At 41.3% G+C, this 21,074-nt stretch overlaps 1 protein-coding gene across 6 annotated transcripts in view; it reads left to right on the forward strand.

Annotated features, from left to right (window-relative positions):
* Nucleotides 1-21,074, forward strand: part of HNRNPM (heterogeneous nuclear ribonucleoprotein M) — a 40,609-nt gene that overhangs the window by 6,507 nt on the left and 13,028 nt on the right. For 2 of the 6 annotated variants that reach the window (XM_004378404.1, XM_023733236.1), the window contains exons 2-13: nucleotides 3,051-3,220; nucleotides 10,742-10,794; nucleotides 11,711-11,718; nucleotides 11,806-11,899; nucleotides 13,249-13,287; nucleotides 13,405-13,440; nucleotides 14,094-14,247; nucleotides 15,325-15,374; nucleotides 16,453-16,513; nucleotides 18,968-19,069; nucleotides 20,349-20,393; nucleotides 20,907-20,984. In XM_004378404.1, the coding sequence (XP_004378461.1) occupies nucleotides 3,051-3,220; nucleotides 10,742-10,794; nucleotides 11,711-11,718; nucleotides 11,806-11,899; nucleotides 13,249-13,287; nucleotides 13,405-13,440; nucleotides 14,094-14,247; nucleotides 15,325-15,374; nucleotides 16,453-16,513; nucleotides 18,968-19,069; nucleotides 20,349-20,393; nucleotides 20,907-20,984 (890 nt within the window). Of the gene's footprint in view, nucleotides 1-3,050; nucleotides 3,221-10,741; nucleotides 10,795-11,710; nucleotides 11,719-11,805; nucleotides 11,900-13,248; nucleotides 13,441-14,093; nucleotides 14,248-15,324; nucleotides 15,375-16,452; nucleotides 16,514-18,967; nucleotides 19,070-20,348; nucleotides 20,394-20,906; nucleotides 20,985-21,074 lie in introns of all 6 variants that reach the window. The other 4 variants (XM_004378403.1, XM_023733234.1, XM_023733235.1 and 1 more) reach the window with 2 other exon arrangements.

Raw genomic sequence — 21,074 nt, forward strand, 5'->3', positions numbered from 1 at the left:
TTTAAATTTAGGTCTGTGATCCATTTTGAGTTAATTTTTGGATATGGTGTGAGTTACGGATCAAAGTTAATTTTGTTTTGTATATGGCTGAAACTTATAAGGAGGTTTTAAATTCTAATTCCTTAAATACTGCTTGTCATGGATTGAATTATGTCCTCCAAAATATGTGTCAAGTTGGCTGGGCCATGATTTCCAGTATTGTGTGATTGCCCTCCATTTTGTGATCTGTTGTAATTATCCTCCATTTTGTGGTGTTGTAAATCCTGACCTCTATGTATTAATGAGGGAGCCCTGGTGGTGCAGTGGTTAAAGTGCTCAGCTGCTGATAAAAGGTCAGCAGTTCCAACCCACCAGCTGCTCCATGGAGAAAGATGTGGCAGTCTGCTTCCATAAAAGATTTATAGCTTTGAAAACCCTATAGGGCAGTTCTTCTGTGTCTTTTCAAGTTGCTGTGAGTTGGACTCGACTGCACAGCAGTAGGTTTTCTTGGGTTTATGGGTTAATGGTAAGCCCTGGTGGCACAGTGGTTAAGCATTCGGCTGCTAATCTAAAAGTTAGTTTGAACCCACCAACTGTTCCAAGAGAAAAAGATGTGGCAGCCTGCTTCCATAAAGATTATTAGCCTTGGAATCTCTATGGCCCTATAGGACACTATAGGGTTACCATACTTATTCAGTCTGTGCTATATGAAGAACTCCACATCTGGATTGAGGGAAGACTCATTAACAGCTTGTGATATGTAGATGACACAGCCTTGCTTGCTGAAAGTGAAGAGGACTTGAAGCATTTACTGATGAAGGTCAAAGACTGTATAGGCTTCAGTATGGATTACACCTCAACATGAGGAAAACAAAAATCCTCAAAACTGGACCAGTAAAGCAGCATCATGATAAACTGGGAAAATGTTGACTTTGCCAAGGATTTCATTTTACTTGGATCCATAATCAATGCCCATGGAAACAGCAGTCAGGAAATCAAATGACATATTGCATTGGGCAAATCTGCTGCAAAAGACGTCTTTTAAAGTGTTAAAAAGCAAAGATGTCACTTTAAGGACTAAGGTCCGCCTGACCCAAGCCATGGTATTTTCATTGACCTCACATGTGTGCGAAAGCTGGACAGTGAATAAGGAAGACCAAAGAAGAATTGATGCCTTTGAATTATGATGTTGGCAAAGAATGTTGAATATACCATGGACTGCCAGAAGACCAACAAATCTGTCTTGGAAGAAGTACAGCCAGAATGCTGCTTAGAAGTGAGGATGGTGAGACTTCATCTCATGTACTTTGGTTGTGTTATCAGGAGGGACCCGTCCCTGGAGAAGGACATTCATGCTTGATAAAGTAGAGGGTCAACAAAAGAGAGGAAGACCCTCAACGAGATGGATTTACAAAGCTGCTGCAACAATGGGCTCAAGCATGGCAATGATAGTGAGGATGGCGCAGTACCGGGCACTGTTTTGTTCTGTTGATAGGGAGTGGGAACCTAACTACAGCAACATGTGTTAATGAGGCAGGATGAGGTTATGTTTGTTATGTTAATTAGGCAGAATTAGGGTGGGATGCAACACCCTTACTCAGGTCACATCCCTGATCCCATGTAAGGGGCATTTCCCTGAGGTGTGGCCTGTATCACCTTTTATCTTAGAAGAGATGAAAGAGAAGCAGAGAGAGGAACCTCTTACCACCTGCTCGGTTTTGCCTGGTGTCAAGTACAGTGTAACTCCCACTAGGGTGGTACCTACACCTGTACTAGGCTCAAGCCATTGGTTGGCCTCTTGGCAACCTTGCGTTTTGGATATGAGGGACAGTAAAAAAAAAAAAAGGAAAAATGGGGTGGCTACGAAGAGTTGTTAATTTTTTAATTTTTCCAAGTTAAGTACATTAAAAGAGAATTTCTCTAGCTATCTGGTGTTGGAACAGCCTCCTCCTCTCAAGGAAAACATATCCCAGGAGAAAGACCAGTCCTTTAATTATATAGTCATCAATACCATAGTCTTGGTTTTTTGTGTCCCCCCCCCCATTTTTGTCATGGATCACAAAATTTGTTCTCAAACCTGTGGTTTGGGAGTTGCTGGGTTCTCCCTGGTGGAAAGCATAGGGCTGGTGAAGCAGAAAGTCAGGGCTCAGTGCCCAAGAGAAACTTCCTGTGGCAGCTGGCTCTGCATTCGTTTCTAGTCAGCTCTCATCAATGCCTCTCTGTAGTAAAAGAGGGGCTGACCACGTGCAGGGAGCTCAAGGAACAGCCCTCTCTGGTCAGTGCATGGGCCCTGCCCTGGGGTGTCCCACACCAGCCTGTGTTCTTGGAGCCACTGCCCAGACCGCCACTCATAAATTACTTTGCTTTGGAAATCTGCATTTCTTCTGAAAGTTTTTTTTCTCCCACTTGGAAGTGAGTTTATATCTGTAGAGCTTAGAAGTGGACTGTTAACAGGATGGAGGCACCTAGCACAAAAAAGGGAAAGAGTGTGACTCACAGGAAAGGGCATGCCGGAAAGGCTTCCGCCCTTCTTTACCAAAGGTGGGATTGCTTGCACACTAAGTCTCTGTTACCTACGGGCTTCCTCAAACTGAGATTTTCCTAGCTTCAAAGTAGTAGGGTTGTGTAGAGAATGGTTTCTCTCTTAACTGCACAACAAAAGACACTTTTATTTATGAGGTTAAAATTGGTAGGACTTGTATGCACCCACCTCCTATTTCTGTTTCATGAAATCTTGTAAATCTTCCTTTCTGTGTTCCAGTCATGGGATTAAAACACCTTGGGCAGGGATTTGGCACCTCACTTATTGTGTTACAAGCCCCTCAGAGGTGTGCGGGGGCCATGGAGAGTGCACTTTCTGATAAGGTGTATTTTAAGGAACACACTATTGCAACCCCTTCTGTCATACGGAGCATTTTAGTTTGAATGTCCCAAGTCTAAACCAACATTAGTCATTGTTATGTGCAACTTTGTGTGGAATTGTAAACCCAGTAAATCAAATATTGCCTTCCACATTGTGCTAACACATGAACCCTTTATGTTTTTTTTTTCTTTTTCTCTTTTGAATTCAGTGAAGGAGAACGACCTACTCAGAATGAGAAGAGGAAGGAGAAAAGCATGAAAAGAGGAGGCAATCGTTTTGAGCCATATTCCAACCCAACTAAAAGATACAGAGCCTTCATTACAAACATACCTTTTGATGTGAAATGGCAGTCCCTTAAAGACCTGGTTAAAGAAAAAGGTAATGGTACTGGTGGTTGAGTAGGGTAAGAAGGTTGATGTGTCATCTTCTCTGTGGCTGATTCCTTGGTTATTTTGTCATTGGAAGCTGTTATGGGGAGAGCATGTATTCTATCCAGGCTTGAGAACTAAGCCTTCCACCGTACCTTTTTTTTGTGGTCATGCACCTGTGTGTCAACAGGGTGATTTGTATGGTCCCTTGACCTACCAGTGATTTTACGGTTTAATATGGTTAGTTTGGCTTTGATTAAGCTTGAGGGGAGCCTTTTTGTGTTAAGGACTTTTTTTGAATTCTTCACATTAGGTGGGAGAGTTTTTTTAAATTTTTTTTAAAGCCTTTAAATTCTGGCAGGAAGGTATTTTGTTTAAATTTTGTGGCTGTCTTCCTGGGATCAAAATATGGTAGCTGGAACTTGTGTTGCTTAGGTTCTAAATTACAAAATGTTAGCTTGTATTTAAGCTGTTAGGCTTTTTTTTCCCCATTCCTTTTTTCTGGGGAAAAAACACAGTAGACTAACAATTGGTGAGCTCAGAATAAGATATCAGATTTGTAATGTGGTGCCTTAAGATGTGCATCAGTCACAGCCCAGTTGTCCAAATTCTGGTCCAGGGCAGGGGACGCGACCCAGGCTGTGCTGCCACCAGGAGGTCTGAGGAGGCCCCTGCATTTGCACACGGTGTGTGTCCTCCCTTTCCTTCCACACTCCGGTTTTGCTTTTGTCTTCCTTCCTTCCTGATTCTTGGCCCTGCTGGTGGCACTCAGGATTAAGAGATTGCTCAGCCCTCTGTTTAGACAGAGCTATTGATGGAGAACAATTTGTATATTGCCTTGAGGTCCCCCTTGCCTCCCAGTAAGGGAAGCTTAGAATCACATTACCTTTAATGGAGTCTTTTTGAAGGACTGAAAGGTATTGGTTTTCTGGAGCATTCATAATGAATACAGATGTGAGCTTGATTTGTCAAACGATTACCATTTCAGTGACAGAAAGAGATGCCACTTGGATAGGCCATTTTGGTATGTGTGCTGGTGCTCCCAGCATTGGGTTTTGAAATTCTGAATGGCCTCCTGCCGTCATTGTCCCATCACTTAATTCCACCATGATGTGCAAGTGACACTAGGCAACGGGAACCTCTCGGGACAGTCTTAAGTGCCATGTGCTGCTCCCATGTGGTATTTCTCCAGATAACATGGATAGAAAACGTTTTGGTGTCAGATTGGTTTTCCTGCCTTGATCGGCCAAATCATTCCTGCAAATGCTCCTAGGGCAAGAGCGAAGTTTCTTCTTTTTGTTTGAGGGGCGTGTCATGTGGCATCCCAGATGCAGTGTTCTTGGTTTTTGGGACTGCTGCTTCAATACAAGCTTAGAATTTCTGCACAGTACAGTTGGGTCTCATTCGAATTAGTTCTTGGAATAACCTCCAAATTTGTGTTCTTGTGATTTGGTTGAACCGCTGAATTGATACTTCTATCGATAATAAGGCGTAGTAGTTCCAAGAACCAGGAATGTGGCTTTGAAAATGCAATTGTTAGAATTTTGTAAGAGATGGCAGGCCAAATTAATTTTTCATTTTTAGGAGTGTGTGAACCAGTTTTGGGACATGCTGGATAAAGTAGGTGCCATTTTTACTGCTTTACCATTCAGTCATTCAGTTCTGGAAGCCTTGAAGCTGGCAGCAGCAGCAGCAGCCATGGCGTTTCTGGATGTGGAAGCAGTTCACCTCACTTTACTATTTTGCACTGTATTCAGTGTGGAACCAGCCTGGTGGTTTATTTGGATACTTCCAAACTGGTTCTCATTCCGCTGGCATACTGCTACGAATGCCTTGGCTCAGCCCTTTCAGTGTATCTTTTGGTGGTGTAATTTAGAATTACAGGTGTGCAGTAAATCAGTTCTTTTTAATGAACCTTAAAATGTTCTTGTTTAGAGCTCCCCAGTACTAGTTAAATTCATTACTTTGCTGTTTAATGAAATTATTAGTAATACTGGATTGTGGGTAAAGAGAGTCATGAGAGGAAGATAATTTTTTTGTGATAATGCTTATATTCAGTAAGTGAAGTCTAAAGAAATTTACCGTGTTTACAAACATGACTCCTTATGAAATGTTCTTACTGTTTTCACTATGAGCTTTAAAAAAATATTTTTATTCATGTCTTGGTGTAACAAAAGATGTTTAAATAGTTATTTGAAATTGGATATACTTACCTGATATAGGAAGCAAGTAAGTTTTAACTGTTTTGAAGACTTGCTGTTGCACTGGAAAGAATTGCAGATTGAGGCACTTATACCTGAAAGCATTAGTCTCGAGAGAATCCCTCAAGTGGACAAACCAGGGATTTGGCCTGGTGTAATCCAGTCACTATTAGAGTCTGTCCCCGATGCATTAATCCTTATTCTGGTGGAATAAGAGCTGGAATTAGTTGTCCTCAACTCAAAGATCTGAACTTTTAAAGTCTGTCAGCACTGTCTAATTGCAGCCTTTCAGAACTAAAGTAGCTAGCTTTGAGTTGGAAAGACAGCACCTTCCCTGAGGATAATCGTGCCTGAGATTGTGTGATGGACCTCTCCTTAATTTCCCATCTTCCCTTTCTTTGACACTAAGTGTAGGTTCTCTGTCTTTAATTTTAGCATTTAACAGTATTCTAGGAGATCCTATTACTAATCCATCTATTATGTGAATTGGTTACTTAAGCCTTTCCTCTGGATAGAATCACAAGATTTGTTTTAAGATGCTAGCTGTTTGGTGGCACTATCATGAAATCAACATCGCTGATTTTAAAGAGAAAATTTGTTGTGAACCATGCTGCTGTTTTTGCCCAAACTCCTTCCTTCTATCATATCCATCAGGGATGTGGATGAAACACAGTTTTCACAGCCCTTAGAACTTAGCCTTTTCCCTGCTTTTCCCTTCCTGCTCTAACTGCCCCATAAAACAAAGGAAAGATTTCTATTGTCCTTCCTTTTGATCTGCTTATTTTAGTGGAGGTGCTGTATGAAACAATAGCTGCTAGAGCACCAAAGAGTTCCTGGATTAAAAAAAAGAGAGAAACGATGTTGTATAAAATTTGAATTGGAGATTGCCAAACCTGGATTGAAAGTGACTTAAATTCCGTGACTCCCGAATTTGCTGTACCCGACAGATAAAGAGATACACATCTTCAGGTGCTTGACTTAAGGGCTAGAGACAAATGCAGATTTCTTTGGGCAAGAGGTGATCTGGGGAGTTTTAAACTGAACTAGTGTTGTGCTACATTAGTTTGAGACCTGGGAGTCTTACCTGGATGAAGAAATGTTGCCGACTGGCTGCAGGTCCTCCTGGCCTAACTGGAGGGAGGGTGGAGAGCTGAGGCAGGCCTGGGCTGCAGCAGCCGTGAGTAAACAGTGAGTGTAGGGCGAGGAAGACAGGAAGGTTAGTGATGGAGTTTACTCTCTGTCAATTCCAAGTTTAGCAGCAGTCAGTCTAACTTGTGTAAGCAAAGATTTCTTTAAAGCACTTAATCCTTTTATTATTTAATGCATCACTTTAAATAAGTTTCAAATCCCAGCTGACCAAAAACCGAGGCCAGAGGGCAAATGTAGTCCAGTAGAAGGCTTCTGTGGACTTTGGAGGTAATCTGCACTGTGGGTCTGTGGGCACAACTTTATTTTTGATTTATAATTCCTACCCAGTGTCCTCAGGTCCTTTATATTTTCTGTTGTTGGAAATCCTGCCTGCATTTTAGAAAGGCCAGTTCTGCTCAAGTGTTATATATGTGAATGCTGAGATTGAGCCCCCAGCAGGGCAGCCTGCCTGCCTTACTTGGTGGCCTTTGCTCTGTTATAGAGGTGGCGCTCTCCTGGGAGTATCTCCATGGAATCAGGAGCCAGCATGGGCTCAATCATTTTCTAACTTGCTCATAAATCAAGTATTCATGTATTCATTGTGTAATTATTTTGCTATTTTTCATGTTGTCTTTATATCAAAGAAAAAAGCTTTCCAAATTAAAATGTACATTTATTCTGTGCATCCCTCCATTAGCGTGGATACCAAAGAATTGACTGTTATGAGGTGTGAAATATGTTTGACAATGTGCCCAGCTCGAGCTTGCTTCCCCTCCCTACCCCCATGGTTTTTTAGGCTTTATCACGTGTGAAGTGAAGCTTTGGCCTCTGCACTTTTTTTTTTTTTTTTTTTGGTCCCTTTCAGACTTGAGCAGTAAATGGGAATGTAAAAACAAATACTGTTTGTGATAAAAGTATGTACTTCTTGTTGTTGGTTGCTTTTGAGTTGTTTCCACCTCATAGCGGCCCTTTGTACAACAGAACGAAATACTGACCGGTCCTGCACCATCCTCACAATCGTTGCTATGTTCGTGCCCATTGTTGCAGCAACTTTGTCACAATCTATCTTCTTGAGGGTCTTCCTTTTTTTTGCTGACCCTTTAGAAAAGTATGTTTAAAACCAAACCCGTTGCCATCGAGTCAATTCCAACTCATAGTGACCCTATAGGACAGAGTAGAACTGCCCCATAGAGTTTCCAAAGAGTGCCTAGTGGATTTGAACTGCCGACCTTTTGGTTAGCAGCCATAGCTCATAACTACTACGACACTAGGGTTCCAAAATACGTGTGGGAGTGTTAAATTCACAGTAGCTCCAAGGGGCTATCTGAATGCTTTTTGGTTGCTTATTTGCTTATCTTTATGGTGTGTTTTATTCTTGAGGCAAAATTTCTAATAATCTGCTTCAATGTTGGTTAAAAATGATTCTCAGAGCATTTTAAAATAAAGGTAGATGATAACATTCGGTGTTAGAGTTTCATAATTTTTTTAATTTAAATATTTTAATATGCAATGGAATTTGTCTTCACAGCCTACTCTCTTTTAAACTTCATTTCACTGAACTTGAGTAGACTGTATACTTGGGAAGTTTTGTCTCCAAATTCTTGATAATCATACTGACTGCACTAAATGGCTTTAATATTATAGAACTAAAAGAGGTGATCTTCTAAAGGTTTCATGATTACCTTCCTCCAGGGATGTATGAATGAGCAGCTCCCGCAGATCCTGTAGAGCTAGCTTGCACATCTCTGAGTTGATGAGGTCTCTGGGTAAAGACAGGAGGAGCATGACCATGCACAGGAACAAGAATGGCATCCCTGTACTGCAGCCATAACTGCCTGACATCTGGCTGCTTCTCTGTGCCAGACTGATAGGAAGTCGAGTCTTTTTTTTACTGTAATTTTCGTTTTTGTTAAACAGCTCTACCATTGGAGAAAAAAGGAGAGAATATTTTTAGCAAGTTTTTGGTACAAAGGATTAAAGTTGGGTGCTTACCATGACTAAATTTGTTAAGTGGAAAAAGACCCATTTCTAAACTTGGCTTTTTGTTAAAATGGTTATGACCGTAGAAGAAAGTTTGGACTTGCTTGGTTTCTGGGTTGCACTAACAGTTTTTGATAAAGTGTCTTTAGGGATATGGACTAGATACTCTTCAAGTGCAACAGTATTTGATTCTGGCAATGAAGTGGTTACAGCCATCTTGAGTTACTGCAATTCCTTTATTTTAAAGTTGTGGTTGTTGTGTGCCGATGACTCATAGTGACCCTATAGGACAGAGCAGAACTGCTCCATAGGGTTTCCAAGGAGGAACTGGTGGATTTGAACTGCTAACCTTTTGGTTAGCAAGCTGAGTTCTTAACCACTTCGCCACCAGGGCAAACTTGGGGAATATCTTCACTATTTTGACACTACTCGAAAACTTTCATCAAAGTAGAGAGCAGGGCTGCTAGTTCTTGATGGGCTGCTGTTGTGGAAATACATGGCTTTTAACAGGACCTCAGGAATGGCCACGACTTTGTGGGAATTGCTTTACTTTCTTTAAGGATAAAATAAAGCCAGTTTGTATGACTGTCCGTTGACCATGATCATGTTAGAGCGTTTCTCAGTTTGCCCCACAGGAATGCATACTCCAAAAGTTAAACTTTACTAGACCTTCTATTTCCTTTCCTTATTCCTTTGCACTAATTCTCTCCCCTTTCTGTTTTGTGCAAAGTGCTGGTTTGGTTCTCTAACATTTCAGGAGAGGAGAAGGTGAGGCTTTAGACTTAAACTTGAAGGCTTGGCCTTCTTGCCTTCAAGCAGATATATGGATAAATATGCTCTTAGATTGTTTCAGATTCATTAAGAAGAAAATAATTTTGTCTTATTTTTAACTTAAATCCCTCACTATATTAATCTTAAAACTCTCATAATAATTTTAGTATCCTTTGAACAAAGGAGTTGGAATAGGCAGGACTTGTTGAGGCCTATTAAGTGGGTTGTTTTTACCCTTATACTGCTAAGCCAAACTTGAAAACTCAATTGGAGAAGGCTTTAACATAAAAATAATCCTTAAAAAAAAAAAAATCCAAGAAGAAAAGCCCTTCCTTGACTTTGGAGCACCTGCCTAGATTGTTTCTTTCAAGTTACCTGTTTAAGGTTCTGTTTTCTGTGTGCCATCTTCACATTCAGCAGCCATTTTGGTGGTTGTGTTCATGATGGATTCTTAAATCTGGTTATGGTGGTCATGAACTGGCAATCCAAACCTTTAGGAAAATCTGCAGAGTTAATTTTTTTTAATGCTTTGGTCCCCCCCCCCCCGTATAGATTCTAATTATGTGAGTCTGTTTAACTGTCTTAGATGCAGATTGAGCCCTAAATTTGAATTTATTTGTGTCATTTTATGGGGAGGTTTAGAAAGCAGCAAGAATGAATCCTAGCTTAATTCACTGAAGAGAATGCAGATGCTGCTCTGGTTTTGTGATCCTGTAATCAAATATGCTATTTCTAGCAATTTGGGAGCCTAGTGCTGTGTGCAGGGCCAGCTTCAGAATCGGGGGGGGGGGAGTGAGACGGGGGAGATGCAAAATGAAAGTGCTGGGCCTTTTGTTGAGAAATTATTAAGAATTTCAAGAGGGCAGCAATAGAGAACACGAGGTCCTCCCGAGCGTGGGGCCCTGTATGATTGTACAGGTTGAACGACCAGAAGCCAGCCCTGGCTCTGGTGTGTGTGTACGTGTGCATGCGTGAGTGCACTTGCACTCGCTTTTGCGCATATACATACGTATCCTTGTGTTTCAGCATTTGGGTTCAGTTCAGTGACATTACAACCTGTGTACTGTTTACCTGCTTTCTCCAGTAAAAGTGTATGTGTCAGACTTTTCCTCCTTTCCCCAAAAAAGTGAACCATGCAGACTTCTTTCCTGTAGATTTGGATTGCCTCTCGTCATGAATGAGTATTCCAGACAGGGAAATTGATACGGAAATCTGTGGAAGTAGCTGTTTGTGGTGGGAAGAAAATCAAGGACATATTGTTTACGAGTTCACACCTCCTTTTACTGCACACCTGTAATGCCTAGTTTGGTGGTTTAGAGAATATGGAGTGTTTCTGGGCTTTCTTATAAGGCAGAGGCTCCATACAAGGTTGCTGATGATTGTTCTAAATTCCCATTGTTTTCTTGGCTTTTCTCCCTTGGTTTATGTGTCGTCTGGAAACTGATTTGTAGTTGGTGAGGTAACATACGTGGAGCTCTTAATGGACGCTGAAGGAAAGTCAAGGGTAAGTCTTTGAGAGAATTTCTTCTGTGGATTTACTACATGACAAATGTAACTGTATGGTGGCGTGGAGTCGAATGAAATCAGGAAGGCAGTGAGTGCTCCTGTTATAGCAGATTTGATTTTGCCAAACATCTGAGTGGGGTGGGAGGGGATTTGCAAACGAGAGTCTGGCTTTTCCAAATGGCTGGCCAAAGAGCTTTTTGGTATTCTGTTTGGATGCCCAATTTGGATAACTGGGGACCAATAGCAGCATTGTCTCTTGTTAACAGAGGAATTGGCTGTGTGTGAATTATGCATGGAATTTTAGCGGTGGTATATTAATGTAAAACGTGTGTTCTTGTCTAGAAAATGTCACTCTTGGTTGTTTGCTGAATTTGAAAGTTGTGTGACCCAAAGATTCCGAAAAGTTGCCTTTGAGCCAGTAAATTGTAACTGAAATATTTAAAACCTGAACATTTAAAATTGGCATAGTTTAAAGAGAAAGTAACTATTTTCTGTTGTTCAATAGAATGGCTTAGAATAATAGGATGAACTTAATTTATGGAAGGGATGGATTTCAGAGGAGTGATAAGAGATAAGAAACAGTACAGAGGGAAGCAGATCTCAAGTTTGTGCGATTTCTTGGAGAGCCTGAATTCAGGTCTGCTTATTATACCATCAGAAGCTATAGTGTAATGCTGGTAATGTGTAGGAAATGAGATACTAAGGAGCCCAGCTTTTAATAAGGAAGGCTAGGCAAGACATTGTTGTCAGCTTCCCTTTAGAAAGGTTAATTTAAAAAAACCAAAACAAAACCAACGAACCTTGTTACATAAATCATATTTTTAATTTGTAACTGTCATTGATATTTACTGTTTCTTTTCTTTCTCCACCCCCCGCCCCTTGCTCTTCTGACTGGTCTGTGGCTTCTCCCAAAGGGATGTGCGTAAGTATCGTCTAGTTACTTACTAGCAATTGAATCTTCTAAATAGTAGGACTGTTTTCACTCATTTACTTTTGTGTCTCTTCATAGTGTTGTTGAATTCAAGATGGAAGAGAGCATGAAAAAAGCTGCCGAAGTTCTAAACAAGCATAGTCTGAGTGGAAGACCACTGAAAGTCAAAGAAGTAAGCTTTTGATTAACATTTGGTGGATACCATTTGTAATCGTCGTGTTATCCCTGTTCAGAGTTAGGTAAAGACAGTAATAGTCCTTGACTTCATGTGACAGAGCACACCAACCTACTGTTTTTAATGAAGAGGTGCCAGTAGTCACTGCTGTGAGAGCTCTGGGATGGTGGCTGAGCACAGATCCTGAACGACTGCTTACCACCTTCCTAATATCTGTGATTTGTCTTAGACCAGTCTGCCTTGTTTTCTCAGGGCTGCTCAAAGGGAGCCCATTTTTTAATTGGTTTATGCACATAAGGAACTCTACCAGTGGCCATTGCTGTGGAGTCGATTTGAACTCAATGGCAACCCCATGTGTGTCAGAGTAGAACTGTGCCTCTATAGGGTTTTCAGTGGCTGACTCTTTTTGGAAGTAGGTCGCCAGGCTTTTCTTCTGAGGCACTTCTGGGTGGACTCGAACCTCCAACCTTTTGGGTAGCTGTTGAGCGCGTTAACTGTTAGTGCCACCCAAGGACTCTACATCTACAGTTTTACCCAGTCTGAACCCTGTCCTTGGCTCACCATTTTTCTTTTTTAAAATGAGTTTGTGGTTATTCATTTCCCCTTTAATACCTAATCCAAATCAAATACCTTCTCTTCCTCCATTAATTAATAGGGTTTTTTTTTGGTTGATAAAATCCCTCCTCAGCTTGTTTTTACCTCATTTCTACCTGGGAGGAAGATAAGTATGTTCAGAGCTCAGAGAGGAAAGAGTGATAGAGTTAAGGTCTTTTGTGTGTTGATGGTCTTGGTGAATGACAGGACAGAGTTCAAGAATTGTTAATACCAAGGCCTCACAAACCTGTCCAGACTTTACATACTTGAGTCAAACCCCTCAATAACTTTTCTCACCTAATTAATTTGAAAGATGTGGGGTCCTTGGTGATTTAGAACTGTGTTTTCAAAATTTTGGAAAAATCACTGATGGGCTTTGCAGAGATTACAAAACCCTGTTGAATTGCTGAGATTCAACTAAACGAAGCCCATGAAGATCTTCCTTCAAGCTGGAAGTTCTACATTTATGTCACCTAATCTTGTGTATGTGCTGCCCCCGTTTTTACTTAGTTACGTACTAGTTCGAGAGCTGTGTTTTCAACACTAAATTTTATACTTTTTCTTCCCCACCCCTCTAGCTGGAACTATTCCTGTGCTTTCGGTTTACTTCATTTGGATTTTTTGTTTTAGATTCGAGACGTGTTTTCTGAACAGTCTCTTGATTTCTGGAATTTTGAGAATATCAGTTATTGTGCGAACATGGTTTTTTTATCTTTACTGGGTTTGTTAAACGCCATGTTTTTATGTTTTAGGATCCTGATGGTGAACATGCCAGGAGAGCAATGCAAAAGGTGATGGCTACGACTGGTGGGATGGGTATGGGACCAGGTGGCCCAGGAATGATTAATATCCCACCCAGTATCCTAAATAATCCTAACATCCCAAATGAGATTATCCATGCATTACAGGCTGGAAGACTCGGAAGCACAGTATTTGTAGCAAATGTAAGTAAATAGAAACATTCTGCAAACTCTAGAAAACCCAATATTGTAAAAGCAGCTTTGACATTTGAAAAGGAAAACTTTACAGAAGGGCTACATATTCTCTTTTTGAACTATTTAAAATTCAGGCTTCCTGTTAGGCTTTCTTTTTTCCTGTGGGGGCCATGTTTACTGAGTTTTGCATGTGTTTAGAAAAACAGCATCTGGGTCTGCGTTCTCTGTGGGTTTACTTTGTGCAGTTTAGGTGCTGAGTGACAGTGTATGAGCAGACGTTGTATGTGTATTGACACCTTCCTCCTCCTGTTGTGTCTGGGGTAGTTTAGAGAGAAAATGGGTTGGGGCAGGTAATAATAAGCCTCAGCTGGGGAACATATTTTTTCAATGTTCAGAAAATACATACTAATTTTAAAGGTATGAGGTGACTTAAACTGGTCTTCTAAGAAAATAGCCAGTAAATAACACAGTTAAAAAAGTCTGTCCCTTAAGGCCAGACTTCATAATCATATTTGAGAAATGCTGTTGGAGTTGATTAGTTTTTATGAAATTTTTCTAATGCTTGTTTCTAACTATAGTATGTTTCATGTATGTATTAAAAATATTGTAAGTTTTTCTGTAGATGTCTACATTGAGGTTTTTTTCTTCTTTCTCTTAATTAGCTGGATTATAAAGTTGGCTGGAAGAAGCTGAAGGAAGTTTTTAGTATGGCTGGTGTGGTGGTCCGAGCAGACATTCTTGAGGATAAAGATGGAAAAAGTCGTGGAATAGGCACTGTTACTTTTGAACAGTCCATCGAGGCTGTGCAAGCTATATGTATCCTTTTACAGTAGTTCAACTCATTTTGAATGTTTTTGATGCTTTAGTCGATAATACAGTTTTGTGTGAGGAAGAGAATTTCATGTGTGAATGTTTTCTATGACTAGATGGAGAGTACACTACTGTGGATTTTGAAAGTTTTCTAGGGGGAAATTGGTTCACTATTGTGTGGATAGAAGGGACAGGTAGAAAATAAGCTCGTGCCCATCAGTGATCTTTTCCATTGTCTTATTTTTAGAGGAATCTGGGGATTTGAAGGAGGGAGGGTCCAAACCTAGAGAGAAATTTGGGCGTTATTTCATATATAAGTCCTTAGAGGACCCTTTGTTACCAGTGGATAGATGTCATTCTGGAACAAGCACCTCTCCCTGACAGGCCTCCTTATCCTAGGCTGCTTACCCTAGAGTTACATCTTTTCACCATAGTGGTGAGTACCGTACATGAACACAGTCATTAAACTCAGGAAAGACCGAGTTCTTTTTTTCTTTTAATTGTTGTACTGTAAATGAAGTTTACATTTCAAGTTAGTCTCCCATACAGAATTTTATATATACATTGTTATGCAACCCTAATTGCTCACCCCGTTCTGCGACAGCATACTCCTCCTTTCCATCCCTAATTCCCCATGTCCAGTCAACTAGCTCCTAACCCTCTCTGCCTTCCCATCTCACCTCTGGACAGAAGCTGCCCCTTTGAAGACTGAGTATCTTACCCAGCAAACCTGGTATATCAGAAACTTGTGGGCCACCTGGCCCATTGGGCACATGCAGAAACCGTGATGCCACTACTTCAGAAGATGGTCTGGTGAAAAGGTTAAGATGTAGGAATGAAGCATCAGACCTAAGGAATAATCTGAAGTTTATTCTTTTTTCTTACCTGAAGCCTTATTTATTGTTGCTTCTGTGCTTATTGTAGAAACAAGAGTACTTGAAAGTATGATGAAGAGTCAGTTACTCATAAATTCATCACTTAGAGGGACTGTTAGCAGTTGAAGTATTTTCCTTTTGTGTATTTCTCTCTCCTGCTATTGTATGTTTTCAGCATTGGAGGAAATAGCCTTAATCATAATATCAGCTATGTTTAATGGCCAGCTGCTATTTGATAGACCGATGCATGTGAAAATGGTAAGTTAAAGGATTTCTTCCTCCATATTATACTTAAATAAATCTAGCAGAAACATAGGATGATGAAGAGTAAACACATAGCTTCTGTAGTGTTCGTATGGACCAGTTGAACTTAAATAGGGTACAGTGTGTTGAACAAATGTGTGACTGAAATAACTTTTGCCCCACAGCTCTTGCTTCCTCAGATAAGTTTTCTGTTGCACACTTGGTGCTCCTGGCACGGTGAGGCTGCCGCTGGCATGCCCTGTCTGAGCAAGTGGTCAGTTTCACAGAATGGCTATATCCATGGGTTTCCAGTTTTCAAAGTATCACAGTATAGTCATGTTTAGTTAACATCATATCTGTTGTGAGCATAATGAAGTCTTGGATTCACACAGCTTTTAAATAAAGGTCTGCTGAAGTACTTCAGTCTCTATAAACACTAGGCCTGCTGGACCGTGTCAAAGAGAATAGTTAATAGAAGTATGGCTGGAACATGCTAAGGGTGATCCACCTAGGACCCCAATTCAGGAAGAAGACAAAGAACTGTATAAAGCAATTGTTTAGTAACTTTAACACAACATTCAGTTTAGATAATTGATTCACATGGTTCAGAAATCAAAGAATGTGAACAGACGCATGAAAAGTGTGTAGGCATCTTTACTTGCCTAGATTCTATCTGTCCCTCCAGTAAGGTGGAATGTATATTCTTATCCTCTCCCTTTTCACAGAAGATACCCAGTACACTCTCCCACATTCCTTTTTACCCTTGCATATTATTCCATCGGATAGATGTGCCTTAATTCATTGAACCTTAATTTTATTGATGAAGAAGCCCTGGTGGTGCAGCAATTAAGCACTGGCTGATAACCAGAAGGTTGGCAGTTTGAACCCACCCAGCGACTCTACGGGAGAAAGACCTGGCAGTCTGCTCCTGTAAAGATTACCGCCTAGAAAACCCTGTGAGGTTGCTGTGAGTCGAAATTGACTTGCTGGTACCTGACAACAACTTCTCTTGATGAGGGTGGTTTCTGTCTTTTGCTATCACAATCAGTACTACAGTGACAACTAAGATTTATTCATTTTCTTTCTCTTTCAGGATGAGAGGGCCTTACCAAAGGGAGACTTTTTCCCTCCTGAGCGTCCTCAGCAACTGCCCCGTAAGAGTCTCAGTTGTTAGGCTTATATTTTGAATTTGATTTGTATGCTTGAGTTTGTGACATGGTATTTTGTAGTTTGTTCTCTTGAGCAGTAAAGTTTACGAGGAAAAGGTTCAAAGTACTTTTTCCTTTGGGTGTTCAGGGTGAGAAATGAGCAGCGAGAGTCACGAGTTCAAGAAGGATTGTGTGAGGATGACTTGGTGGTGAAGCAGGCTGCCCAGATGAAGAGGATGTAGTTGGGCATTTTCAACATGTCCTGGGGAAGGATGAACCAGAAACAGCGAAGAGAGTTAAAGCCAGGCTGCACTGAGGTTCAGAAGAGATTAGTTATTACATATGGCCCAGCAGTTCCACTGCTAGTGCATATACCCAAGAGAATTGAAAACATATGTTCACACAAAAGCTTGTACGAGTATTCATAGTAGCATGATTGATGATAGCCAAAAAGGAGAAGTGACCCAAATGTCCATTCCTTGGTGAATGGATAAATAAAATGTGGAATATCTATACACTGGAATATTACTCAGCCATAAAAAGGAATTAAGTATTAGTACCTATTACAACATGAGCGAATTTTGAAAGCATTATGCTGAGTTAAACACGCAAGACACAAAAGGCTGTGTAGTGTGTGATTCCATCTCTTTGCAGTGTCCAGAATTGAGGCAAGAGAGAATAGGAAAATCCATAGAGATAGGAAGTAGATTAGGGTTGCCCAGAGCTCAGGGGAGTAGGGAGTGACTGCTAACCAGTATGGGGTTTCTATTGGGGATGATGAAAATGTTCTGGAATAAGATAATGGTGATAATCACACACCTCTAAAATGAAAACCACTGAGTTATACCCTTTAAAAGGGTAAATTTATGATAGATGAAATGTATCAGAAAAAGAAATTTTATGAGAGAAAAACATTAGTTATTTGCAGCATCTAGGTGAAAATCTGTCTTGTGACAGAAGGCTGGTGATGGTCTCCATATAAGTGCAAGTGGTGTGTATTAGCAAAGTCCTAGGTACTCCATTGGGAGGGAGGACGGCAGTGAGAGTGGTGGGGGGTGGGCTCCGGGGAAGTGGTGGTGCAAGTGGGGCAGCCTGTAGAAGGAAGGCTGCACTAGCGGGGGAGAGGGGTGGTGAGGTCTGCTTGTTCTGTCCTCAGGAGACAGACGGTCCCGGGGAGAGGCCAGCAGACCAGGCAGTGCCTCTGGTCTGGAGGGGACTCGGGCCTAGGACTGGTGTCTTGGAAATGGAATTGAATGGCAGCCTAAACTCGAAACTTAAGTCTTTGGTGCTTTTGCAGTTTAGGATTGTAGAAGCATAATAAGAGGCAGCTTTTGAGGGGAGATTGATGGCCTCAAGAATAATAGGAGACAGCTTATCTGTTGAAAGTTACCATTATTTAGAGAGGTGCCACGTTTCCTCGTCGTATCACCCTGTTTTTCCAAGTAAATTGTCAGCGTGATCACTTGTAGTGGTCACCCAGGAGCAGGGTGATGGCTGTTGTTGACTTTTGTGCCAAGAGGAGGAGGAGGTTGCCTGGCACACAGTGGGTCCCAGGGAGCCCGTTAGCCGTGGCTCTTTGGTCTCCTGGCACATTTCAAAGGTACGACTTCAAAGCGATTTCTTGCTGCTGTTTTTACGCAATTAAGAACAGTGGGCTGTGAATCAGATTAAATCCCTGGGACCTGTCGTCAGGATTTTTATTGGTTTTTTTTTTTTAAATGAACTTCCAGAACTTTGTTCTCACTTATATCTCACCTGGTCTTGGATTAAACCTCAGACCATGGTCAACCCAGAGCACTGCAAGTGCCAAGGCCTTGTTGGCTATTCCAGAAACCAATATGCATTTTTTGGTCCCTGTTTACGTTTGTGGGGCATAAGGTTGAGGGTGGGCTGGGAATGGATTCATGGGTTGGGGGGCTTTCTGCGCAGGGAGATTCATTCTTTGAATACATTAACTTCACTGTCATTAACCCCACCCCCCATCCCCCAGCAGATTCAGAGAATAGTGTATGCCTAATGTGTTAATTGGCTGGTTTATGGCATTTTATTTTTCATAGGAGAAAAATGCTTTGGGGTATCAGGTTGAGAGGTGGGGGTTGGGCATATCTGTGCTGCTCTCCACCTCATGTCTTGAGTCACCTTTTTGGATCAAGCATTCCTTGGTCCCATGATTTAGGGGAACAAATAGGGGCTCAATATCAGCCGATGATATGGGTTGTTCAGAGGTTCTCCTGTGTAACTTTCAGATGAACTGATTTTTAAATGCCTTCATTTTGTACACATCACAAATTTCCAGTTGTAATTGCATATGAAGGATTGTGCCTTAGAGGAGGGCCTGGTGGAGGGGGGTGGGAGGGAGTAGTGTGAGGGCTGCAAGCCAGTGAACAAAGGCGCTCTTGTCTGTGGGGGTCAGGGGTGTTGAGTAAGGGGAATTCACACTTTTGACTTTTCTCTTTCCAGATGGACTAGGTGGTATTGGCATGGGATTAGGACCAGGAGGGCAGCCTATTGATGCCAATCACCTGAACAAAGGCATCGCGATGGGAAACATAGGACCTGCAGGTTAGAATTATGCTGTATCTTGATTGGAAATTTTGGTGGGAGTTAGAATTTTTAAAGTTAATTATTGCGATAACTGGACATTGAGTTGTTCCAGTGGCGAAAGGATTTAAGTGGGACACAATTCCCTTTCTTAATTCATCTTAGCTTCCTTTTGATAAAGACAGTATTTTTATTTTTACCGAGTTGACTACTTTTTTCCAAAGCCATTACACACTTGCATTTTATCCTCCCCATGCCCATCTGAGCTGGGATAGTTACGCCATTCTATAAAAGGAGGCAAGCCAGAGAGTTGGTCTTGCTCAAGGTCACACTATCAGTTAGTGACAGAGACTGCAGGTCAGAGGCCACAGCATGGTGCCCTGGTATTGCTTTTCTGCAGACCCCTTTGGGCTTTCACCTGGGGTTGAGGTGGGGGCTTTATAGGTGCAGGCAAGTCTGGAGGGCCTCGCTGCATGGCAGCATGCTTTCACAGCCACAGGGAGGAGTGCTGCACGGTGTTGTCCTCTTCAAGAAGATGAGGAACAACTAGTGAGTGAAAGCTTTGAGGTGTAGGATGAACTTTCAGCTTTGCTGTTGAGCATTTTTATTTCTGCACGAGGGGGTATTTCTCTACTACGAAGGAAGTTTTCATTTTCCAATCTCAGGGTTAGGGCTTTCTCTCTTAGAATTCTGTGAATTGCAAGGTGGGTCCCCACTTGCCCGGCTATATTCCGCCTTTCCCTCTGTAAACTCTGGGCCTGACTCAGGTCCTTGCCCTTTGGGCAACCACCTCAAATGGGTCTGTAAATCTAAGCAACACCCTCCACATGCACACTCCATGACCTGAGCCTAATTATAAAGGCTGGGGGCAGGAGGCGGCAGTCTCAGTATTTTTAGGAACTGCTTTTTATTTTGAGGATTTTACCTTTAAAAAGAATTTTTTATTCTACTTCTGTTCCCTAAAATAAACTTCTAAAAGGGAATATTTCCTAGTCTGTGCTTGATAATTCTATTTCATGTATGTTTAATACTGTGTAACTTGGTCATTTAATACAGTATCTGGACCCTACATAATTTTGAGTCACACGATGGCCGTTTTGTTAAAGGCTTTAATTTTTTTCTTGGAATATGTGGTCTTTTGACAGCTGAAATGCTAGAGGCTTTTTTTTTTTATAATTCAAAATATTTGTCATCAGGAACATTTTTGTTCATTTGTTGGTTTGGAATTTCTTGTGCTTTTAAGTTCAAACATTTACTGCTTTGGCATAATTTTAGTTTGCATTGACTTTTTCTTTTTAAGGAATGGGAATGGAAGGCATAGGATTTGGAATAAATAAAATGGGAGGTAAGAAATTTAAAATGAAGTCCACATGTAATTGCTTTTAGGTATGGTTTTCTATCGTTTGTTTTTTTTTTTTTTTTCGCCTCCCCCTCTGGGTTTTTTTTTTTCTCTCCCTTACCTCTTAAGCCCTGCATGAAATTCCAACTTTGATTTCCAAAAAGTTTTAGTCTAGAAATTACTTTTCGTAGTTGGTAATCTTTTAGTGGGTGTCTCGGCTTTTGATTCTGGCTTTCTCACTAGCTAGTTCTGTGACCTTGGGCAGATCACGCGTCTCTCTGGACAGCTCTTTGCTGTCTGTTAATTTAGGGGTTGGATTAGATTAGCTTTTTGAAGATGGTGGTTTTTTTTTTTAAACAAGGGCAGCAGCATTTTTATTTTTGTTTTTCAAAAGCCCTGAAACTTGGTAAGTTCCTGGCAGAAACAATGCCCAAGGTGAAATGTGCAAACGTTTTTCTTCCCCTGATCAGCCTAAGCTGTCTTGTTGGGATGATAATAAAATGCTAACTTCTGTTTTAGGCATGGAGGGACCCTTTGGTGGTGGCATGGAAAACATGGGCCGATTTGGATCTGGGATGAACATGGGCAGAATAAACGGTAAGAAGCGTGGCTCCTTCGTGCTCGAAGCGCGCCCCCCCCCCCTTTTTTTTTTTCTGGCTCTTGGAGGACCTTCTGGGATGTGGGCCC

Source organism: Trichechus manatus, unplaced genomic scaffold (assembly GCF_000243295.1).
Source record: "Trichechus manatus latirostris isolate Lorelei unplaced genomic scaffold, TriManLat1.0 scaffold00057, whole genome shotgun sequence".
NCBI classification, from domain to species: domain Eukaryota; kingdom Metazoa; phylum Chordata; class Mammalia; order Sirenia; family Trichechidae; genus Trichechus; species Trichechus manatus.